At 36.0% G+C, this 10,074-nt stretch overlaps 1 protein-coding gene across 1 annotated transcript; it reads right to left on the bottom strand.

Annotated features, from left to right (window-relative positions):
• Positions 1 to 574: 574 nt before the first annotated feature.
• On the bottom strand, positions 575 to 9,246 carry LOC128238656 (uncharacterized). The gene is made up of 5 exons (XM_052954784.1): positions 9,224 to 9,246; positions 7,988 to 8,157; positions 6,592 to 6,699; positions 1,989 to 2,168; positions 575 to 1,559 (listed from the first exon to the last, which is right to left on the bottom strand). The coding sequence occupies exons 1-5, from the start codon at positions 9,224 to 9,226 to the stop codon at positions 1,319 to 1,321; spliced, it is 702 nt and encodes a 233-aa protein (XP_052810744.1). The 5' UTR covers positions 9,227 to 9,246; the 3' UTR covers positions 575 to 1,318.
• Positions 9,247 to 10,074: the final 828 nt, after the last annotated feature.

The raw sequence follows: 10,074 nt of genomic DNA, 5'->3' as shown, positions 1-10,074 counted from the left end.
TGCACCGTGCCAGATAGTACTTATGATTGTTTAAATTGGAAATGACTATTTTGGGCATTCAAATTTGATTAAATGTTTGCATGATAGCCAAATTCATTTGCATATGTGTATCTGAGTAACCGTCCATATTTGTATTTATTAAATTTATTAATGAAATCTGAATTATAATTGGTGAATCTTATTGAAAAGTATGGCCTCCTTAACAGTTTGATAAGGCAAATATAGATTAATTTCTAGATTCTCATTTCAGGGACGACAGAAACAAAATGGGGCGGGGATGAAAAACTAGCAATTAATTTATAGTCGCCTATGTTTGTCACAGTTTCGCATGTAAGGCGCTAGCAATGCTGTTTCTCGGTAAATACGTTATCAATGAGCATTATTTCAATTAAAGTTTACGAAGAGTTATGTCCCCTACTGCAGTTCTTACGAAAATAATGTTATCGAGTTTGGTTGTAGTCTCGTCATATTAATAAACACTTAAATTGCTATAATTTCCATTGAAGTCAACCAATAGTTGTGTCACTTGATTGTCTTGATTATGAGGACAATGGTAATAAATGAATGCATTGGCTTGTTTTAAGAGTGCGTAGTCTTTGCACAGCTCTTGTTTATTCATACAAACTACACCATTTACACGCTTTAATTATCGAAACAATACATATAGTTAGCACTTCTTCCCAAGCCAGATTTTTAAGCGCCGGGTTATCTTTAATAAAATGTTGTCTTGGGGTTGTATTCAATGTGCTATTTAATTCAATCTTATGGTCACGCATCAGTGACTTTATTCACTGTTTATGTCCGTTATCTTCTCCACGCGATCCGATTAGCTACATCGTTCTTAGAGCCAATTAGGCGCAATATTGAATACCAGCCCAGATTGTATTCATGTTTATGTTTACATTGTACAATGTTATAATTGTTTGTCATTTGCACATATGCGTACATACACACTGGACGCACCGTGTCAACAGACGTCCGACAAAATATCGTAACATAGAGAAGAGTTTTAGTTAGAAAGTACGTCAACGTAACATAATTATTTTATTGAAATGTTTATTCGCAATTTCAAAGGAACCATGGCCATCTTATAAAAGCTTTCGAAATTATCAGAAATAGTGGTCGTACGACACGTCCATTGAGACAAGATCATGGTCAATATGATTTACAAGTAGTATTTAGTTATACGGAGACAAGTATTTGTGAAATAGTTTTTCTCCAAAGCAGCAACTTACATTTCTGAAACACAAATAAAGACCTTTGCATCCATATTTGTTCCAAAGTATTTGTATATATAATATATACATAAACACGCGCCTTAACAATCACATTTAGCACAAATACACGATGTGGGAATGTCAGTGATTTCTGTCTTGAAAATCAAGTCCAGATGTGGTGAATAAACCAACACGCGTCTGGTCACAAACCCTGAAGGCTTACAGATGTAGCCCGGTATGTAAAAATAACTCTGGTAACATGATTTCTTCGTCACTGGCGTCCATGTTGTGGCAGCCAGAAGTCTAGCCACTCCACTGTTTGATGACGTGTCTGTTCCATAGCTGTAAAGCAGTATCGTATTAAAATACCAATAAATTTTCAATCTTTCTTCTAGTGCTGCTCAGCAATAAAAGAAGTTAAAGCTCTGTTTGAAAACCAGTAAATTTGTTCTGTGCCAGGTACCATATCCAATGACTAATATATATTTGAACTTAAGGTTAAGAGTAGAATCTGAATGTTGTGATTGGATTGTAAAAATAACTGGATCTAATGATAAAGATAAGATCTATATTGAATACTGCCCAAGCTGTTGCGGTTTTCATTATTCAACTTAAGTTAATCTTATGGTCATACATCGTTGACTTTATTTACTCTATTGGTCAGTTATTAATAACAAATAATCCGATTAGCTGCAATATTCTTAGATCCAATTAAGACCTATATATTGAATACTAGGACTTATGTTAATTTGTGTTCATATTTATACGTACAAGGGATGAACGCATTCGGCATTATACAGGAATTGACCCTCTAATACAAAGCAGGGTAAGAATCCTCCATTGATGGCCGCAAGTTCCGGCGTCAGTAATCCATCTGGTTTCGCCCATACCATTTTTATAGGTGTTCGTACCAGTTTACACATACTCGTCCAATTGTAGTATGTTCCATACCTGAAACGTTAAAACTAAATTTAAGTTACAAATTCATAATATGTGTCACGTGTTTCCGGTCCCGACGGAAAAATCCCATCCGAGGGCACGCACGTAAGCCGTTTACCATGCATGTCGAGTTTCCGGCCACGCAGCGAGTCAGAAATTCGGAATTTTCCAACAAGGCCGGAAACACATGACTGATTTATTTTCTTGGTGGCAGCATCGGTTACAGATAAGGGTGTTGTTTTTAATTCTATTAAAGTGGGGTTACCATAGCAACAAACGTACGCCAACATATAGTGAGATCGCGAATGGTATTTAAATATGATTTGACATATTTTAAAACAAAATCAAATACACTTTTCCTAAACTGACCAATGAAGTTACAAGTTTGAAAATACATATAACAGATACAAATAATCAGAAATCTTGCTTACAAATGTGACTATAAGTGCTTTGATATGACGGTCCCAGTGTATGTATGAACTTCATTATTAAATAACATAACCCTAGTGCGAAAGTAAATTTATTCAATCGTAACAACAATTGAGATTTCTAATATTAAACTGCGTGCGTTCCCTTGAGGAAAAATGACAACGTGAGAGCGCATGTACTTTTCCAAGAAGTATGAGATATTGCGTATAAGTTCGGAGACTTAAAGATGCACTATCACTCAAAAATAAGATTTAACACATTTAATACAATTGTTTTAATATATCAAAAAGGATGAATAAATGTCGAAAACAGTGGTTCTTATGAAGGATACCGAATTTGATATGAAAGCATTCACCAATCATTTAATATTTTTGCTTTTTCAGCTATTAAATCCACGGTTATTATATGGCTAATAGTAATTAATATTTTCCAGAAGTGCCTTATTTAGTTATTATTTTATGGTGTATCACTCAGAATTGATCTTTGTTTTACATGTGTATACAATTATTGATTTTGAATAAGAGTGTCACTTTAATGATTCGTGACAAATAGAGTAGCGCTAACTCGAGTGCTACATGTAGGGCGAGGAAGATTTGGTACCTATACCATAGCCGTAGCGAAACAATATCAATGGACACGAGACCTCGGTTGTTTTTCATTTTTAACGAAATATATAATACCGGAGGATGTCATATCAAAAAAGGTTACACACCATAAATATTGTGTAGTAATAATAATTAACACTATTATATTATTTGATTTACGTAGTCAACAGATACACAATTAACTGTTTCGCATAGTCGACAGTTACACACCCAATCAGTTTTCATAGTAGTTAACACTTACACACCAATGCAGTTTTCGTATTCATCTCTTACACACCGATTCAGTTTCGTAGTCAACTCTTACACACCAACTCAGTTTTCGTAGTCAACTCTTACACACCAACTCAGTTTTCGTAGTCAACTCATACTCCCCAATGCACTTTCCGTAGTCAACTCTTACACACCAACTCAGTTTTCGTAGTCAACTCTTACTCCCCAATGCACTTTTCGTAGTCAACTCTTACACACCAATTCAGTTTTCGTAGTCAACTCTTACACACCAACTCAGTTTTCGTAGTCAACTCATACTCCCCAATGCACTTTTCGTAGTCAACTCTTACACCAACTCAGTTTTCGTAGTCAACTCTTACTCCCCAATGCACTTTTCGTAGTCAACTCTTACACACCAATTCAGTTTTCGTAGTCAACTCTTACACACCAACTCAGTTTTCGTAGTCAACTCATACTCCCCAATTCAGTTTTCGTAGTCAACTCTTACACACCAACTCAGTTTTCGTAGTCAACTCATACTCCCCAATGCACTTTCCGTAGTCAACTCTTACACACCAACTCAGTTTTCGTAGTCAACTCTTACTCCCCAATGCACTTTTCGTAGTCAACTCTTACACACCAACTCAGTTTTCGTAGTCAACTCTTACACACCAACTCAGTTTTCGTAGTCAACTCTTACACACCAACTCAGTTTTCGTAGTCAACTCTTACTCCCCAATGCACTTTCCGTAGTCAACTCTTACACACCAACTCAGTTTTCGTAGTCAACTCTTACTCCCCAATGCACTTTTCGTAGTCAACTCTTACACACCAATTCAGTTTCGTAGTCAACTCTTACACGCCAGTTCAGTTTTCGTAGTTAGCACTTACTCACATACATGTTTTATAAACTCAACACTGACACACACACAATTATTTTACATTGTCAGTACTTACACATCCAAATATTTTGCATAGTCAACACTTACACACCAACTCAGTTTTCGTAGTCAACTCTTACTCCCCAATGCACTTTTCGTAGTCAACTCTTACACACCAACTCAGTTTTCGTAGTCAACTTTTACTCCCCAATGCACTTTCAGTAATCAACTTTTACACACCAACTCAGTTTTCGTAGTCAACTCTTACTCCCCAATGCACTTTCCGTAGTCAACTTTTACACACCAATTCAGTTTCGTAGTCAACTCTTACACGCCAGTTCAGTTTTTGTAGTCAACTCTTACACACCAATTTAGATTTCGTAGTCAAATCTTACACACCTACTCAGTTTTCGTAGTCAACTCTTACACCCCAATGCACTTTCCGTAGTCAACTTTTACACACCAATTCAGTTTCGTAGTCAACTCTTACACACCAACTCAGTTTCCGTAGTTAGCACTTACTCACATACATGTTTTATAAACTCAACACTGACACACACACAATTATTTTACATTGTCAGTACTTACACATCTAAATATTTTGCATAGTCAACACTTACACACCCAAATGTTTAACATAGTAACACTCAAAACTGACACACACAAATGTTTGACAATGCCAACACTAACACACCTAATTGTTTGCAACACTAACACTTTTGATCGTTGTGTGTAGTCAGCACTGGCAAACATACACATTTCTTTCTGCGTAGTCAGCACTTTAACACCCAATTGTTTTCCGAAGACAAAATTATAAATCCTCCGAATAGTTTGTGAATTTAACACCTACCCCTGGAATTGGTGTGTATTGGCAACACTTACCTTTCTAGTCTGTCTGCGTTATAAGTTAACACCTACCCCTGGAATTGGTGTGTATTGGCAACACTTACCCTTCTAGTCTGTCTGCGTTGTAAGTTAACACCTACCCCTGGAATTGGTGTGTATTGGCAACACTTACCTTTCTTGACTGTCTGCGTTGTAAGTTAACACCTACCCCTGGAATTGGTGTGTATTGGCAAAACTTACCCTTCTAGTCTGTCTGAGTTGTAAGTTAACACCTACCCCTGGAATTGGTGTGTATTGGCAAAACTTACCCTTCTAGTCTGTCTGAGTTGTAAGTTAACACCTACCCCTGGAATTGGTGTGTATTGGCAACACTTACCTTTCTAGTCTGTCTGTGTTGTAAGTTAACACCTACCCCTGGAATTGGTGTGTATTGGCAAAACTTACCCTTCTAGTCTGTCTGAGTTGTAAGTTAACACCTACCCCTGGAATTGGTGTGTATTGGCAACACTTACCTTTCTAGTCTGTCTGCGTTGTAAGTTAACACCTACCCCTGGATTTGGTGTGTATAGGCAACACTTACCCTTCTAGACTGTCTGCGTTGTAAGTTAACACCTACCCCTGGATTTGGTGTATATAGGCAACACTTACCATTCTAGACTGTCTGCGTTGTAAGTTAACACCTACCCCTGGAATTGGTGTGTATTGGCAAAACTTACACTTCTAGTCTGTCTGAGTTGTAAGTTAACACCTACCCCTGGAATTGGTGTGTATAGGCAACACTTACCTTTCTAGTCTGTCTGTGTTGTAAGTTAACACCTACCCTTGGAATTGGTGTGTATAGGCAACACTTACCTTTCTTGACTGTCTGCGTTGTAAGTTAACACCTACCCCTGGAATTGGTGTGTATTGGCAAAACTTACCCTTCTAGTCTGTCTGCATTGTAAGTTAACACCTACCCCTGGAATTGGTGTGTATTGGCAACACTTACCCTTCTAGTCTGTCTGCGTTGTAAGTTAACTCCTACCCCTGGAATTGGTGTGTATTGGCAACACTTACCCTCCTAGTCTGTCTGCGTTGTAAGTTAACACCTACACCTAGAATTGGTGTGTATAGGCAACACTTACCCTTCTAGTCTGTCTGCGTTGTAAGTTAACACCTACACCTGGATTTGGTGTGTATAGGCAAAACTTACCCTTCTAGTCTGTCTGCGTTGTAAGTTAACACCTACCCCTGGAATTGGTGTGTATAGGCAACACTTACCCTTCTAGTCTGTCTGCGTTGTAAGTTAACACCTGTCCCACGATTTGGTATGTATAGGTAACACTTACCCTTCTAGACTGTCTGCGTTGTAAGTTAACACTTGTCCCACGGTTTGGTATGTATAGGCAACACTTACCCTTCTAGACTGTCTACGTTGTAAGTTAACACCTGTCCCACGATTTGGTATGTATAGGCAACACTTACCCTTCTAGACTGTCTGCGTTGTAATCAACAAAATCCACACAGGAGCGCGTAATTTCCAGCTCTGCCTTGTAGTGTGCATATTTTGTTAGCAATGCATCTATAGTTGCCCTGCAATAGAAGGAGATTACAGCAACAGTTGATCACATAAACGACAATTTGAACTATAAACAAACACTTCACATTTCCCTTGACACTGTTGTAAACTAAGCGCCAGTTGTCAATTACTTATTAAGGTAGACCATCCACAATGTGTTAGTGCATTTCAGATTTTGACATCGAGATTATAAATTGTACATGTTTTATGAAATTAATAAAACATCCTATTTTGCATTAAATACATATGTTAAATTACACCATAATGACGCTACTATTATACACTATATTAAAGACATGTAATAAAACAAAACAAAACACTATTTTTGATATAGCAATTTAATCATTTCGTCTCTTAAATAGTATAATGTCTTTACATAATAATATATCGGTGAAAACTAAAAATTTATAGAATAAAAATATTCAAATGTAACATGTTGTGACTTTGAAATGAAACTTTATCAGTATTACAGTTTTGTTTTCATGACAAATGGATTACCTTAAGTTCTATGACAAAGTTCCTCATGAATTTTAAAGAAAACCCGATAGCACATTGTTTGATTGTCTTCAACGATACCAAAAGTATATATGTGATCATCGGTCATCAGACTTCAACGCTACGTCCAATAGCGATACTTGTTCCTCGAATACCTTAAGTTACCCATGATAAATTACGTCATAAATGCTACGACGGAAGGCAACATTTTCTTTCACATGAAGACTTAAAAACAAAGAATATTTTTCTTCACCATTCTAAATGAAATTAAAAAGCCCTACCTTCGTTTCATTACCGGCGTTTGATTATTAAAGTGAACAGTTTCATCAAACACTTCGACAAGCCTGTGTCAAAAATAATGTTTTGACAGTGCTCCATCAGGCGGTGGTTTTGTGAAAAGGTTTGTCGAAGTGTTTTAAGAAACCAAAATCTCAACCAAACTCTGGTAAAAGGCCGAGGGCGGGATTTTTAAGCGGCGTGGACTGCGTAATGTTTCATTTAAAATGGTAGAGACATAGTAAAGTTATCTTTGTTTAAAGTCTTCTTGGAGGCAAATTATTGCCATCCTACAAAGCATGTATGACGCGATTCATCACGTGGTTTACACACACTGAGTTTATCAGCTAATAAAAACTGCGGTCTGGACACAAGAGCCAAAAATAGAAGAACCGTATATTCGATATACATGAAGCATAAATGATAAACGAAATGTACAAAACTTGGGAGTTTTTAATGTTAACATGTACTCATCTTAGTTACCGTACAAAACTGTTGCACAAACATGAAAATAACTGTAGCTATTCTTACGTTGGGTATGTTGTCTCCGCATACTGGTCCTCTGAGCAAATCCATTGGTGTCCCGGATTGACCCGGCCATATGTCCAGGCATCCTCATAAGAGAAGACGCATTTGCGAGCGGGGTATCTTTTAGCTGAGTTGGCGCCAATCAGCGTTGATATAAGGAGGATGTAGAAGATCTGAAGTTGTAAATGTTCACGTTATTAATCAAAATAGAAGAAAATATCCGAACATTAGGAGCTAATGTTTGGCAAATGGTTCGTTATATTTAAAGGCGACTCTTTCACGTTTCATTTGGGTGGACATTTTAATTCCATGTGATAATTAAATTCCTTATAACAATGGTAAGTCGTAGCTCATTTAGATCAAATAAGAGTGTTTGTGTTCTTGAAGGGACTGGCAGATGTTTTGGCGCCTAAAAAAGCAGTGTTCCATTTAACGCAAAGTCACGTGAGATATTGTAATTATATAACAAGCCAGCTATAGTTTACAAGATACAAGAACATTTATTTCACGTCGGATATACATTAATTACCACACTAACTCGCAGAGCTATTTTCCGATCAAATACAAATCAGATAACATATCAATAATGCATCACAGAACCTGGAAGATAATCAATGCAATCAAATAAGATTAAAGATACTAGTAAATAGTTTAAGCAAAATAGTTAAAACATAAAATCAAATCATCTTAAATGATGATAAATATGTCGATTCTTAACAGATAAATTGTCATTGTAAACTAGAAGATTTGTTTATTAAAACTATGCTTTCAAACGATGTGCTTATGTATGAATTTAATATAGGAAAAATAGATTGAACTAAATTCTTAAAATGCAAATAACATTGATACATGATACAAAAGCAGAATGCCAAATAAAATACATAAAGCAGTACATAGCGCATGGTTTTGCAGACATATCTGTGGAAAATGTGACAAATGAAAAGACGAATGCATACATAAAATTATTTTAAAGATCTAATTTTTCATGAAATATTTTTTTATAGTTTTAACACGATCTATGTCTATTTCATATCTACTCCCTTTATCTAGATTTGTACAAAATGAATGCTAGATATTGCTTGTTTTTGTATAATTTCACTTATTCGGGTCGTGCGTGCAGTCACTAAAATTTGGAATACAATATTTAAAATTTAATACCCACAACTCGAGTTGGTGGAATTATACACGAGTGTTTAACGTTAAATCACGATGGCAGTGGGTCAAGTAACTGTTTTGTACCATGTTCTCAAGGATAACGTTCAATAACTAGTATGTGTACAAGTGAGTATCCTTGCAGTTTATCCGCACGAAAGTTATTGCACGGTCATGCTCCACCTTTTTGGAACCGTTCCGATAAAGGAGTTAATTTATGAACACAAACAAGGAAATCACTACCCCGCATTGAATTAACGCAGTTAAACTGCGTTTGATATAGAATCGCAATCAATGTATTGTTTGGTCGCTTTTGAAGAAAGCAGTCAGCAGTTCAATGCACTATTTTGGATGACAAAAATACAAAATAGAAACAGAAATTAATTCAATCATACAACATCTTCGTATGTTGTTAAATTGACGGGTTTTTTTTATATTTTTGAAAAGAAACAATACTTTAATTAACAACTTCTGTAGTTAACTCTTAAAAAGAATCTCACAAAATTATTTTATTCATATCAATTTCATAAAATGATAAAGAGAAAAAGGACTTACCATGTTTATTTCGTTTAATCAACACATAACCGTTCAGATATTTACGAACATTTTGTTATAACTTCAAGCAGAGTTTGTCTAATATGTAACAACCGTTACGATTGGACGATAGGAAGGACGTCAATTACGTAGAAATAATTGAAATTAAAAACGTAAGATTAATGAAGAAGGGACAATATCCTGAATATAAATAGGGCGAACGCATTTGCTTTAATGTCAAACAAGTAATTATGTAAATTTTGAATAACAAGATAATTAAGCGAGATGAAGATATGATTGTTGCATGCTTGGATTATTGGAGGGGTCGTTACAAAACTAACGTCATGTTTAATGTTGCTCGCAATTCATCTGCATTATACAATAACACAAGAGACACAGCAAAT

The sequence above is a fragment of the Mya arenaria genome, chromosome 6 (genome assembly GCF_026914265.1).
Source record: "Mya arenaria isolate MELC-2E11 chromosome 6, ASM2691426v1".
Taxonomy (NCBI): Eukaryota; Metazoa; Mollusca; class Bivalvia; order Myida; family Myidae; genus Mya; species Mya arenaria.
The sequence above is the reverse complement of the archived record's forward strand: the minus strand, read 5'-3'. Positions and strand labels throughout refer to the sequence as shown.

Excerpts from the sequence above, each read along its gene's own strand:
- LOC128238656 (XM_052954784.1), bottom strand. Across the intron at positions 2,169-6,591 it reads AACGCAGACAGTCTAGAAGG|GTATGGAACATACTACAATT; the intron begins GTAAGTGTTGCC and ends TTAACGTTTCAG. Across the intron at positions 1,560-1,988 it reads GCCGAATGCGTTCATCCCTT|CTATGGAACAGACACGTCAT; the intron begins GTACGTATAAAT and ends ACTGCTTTACAG.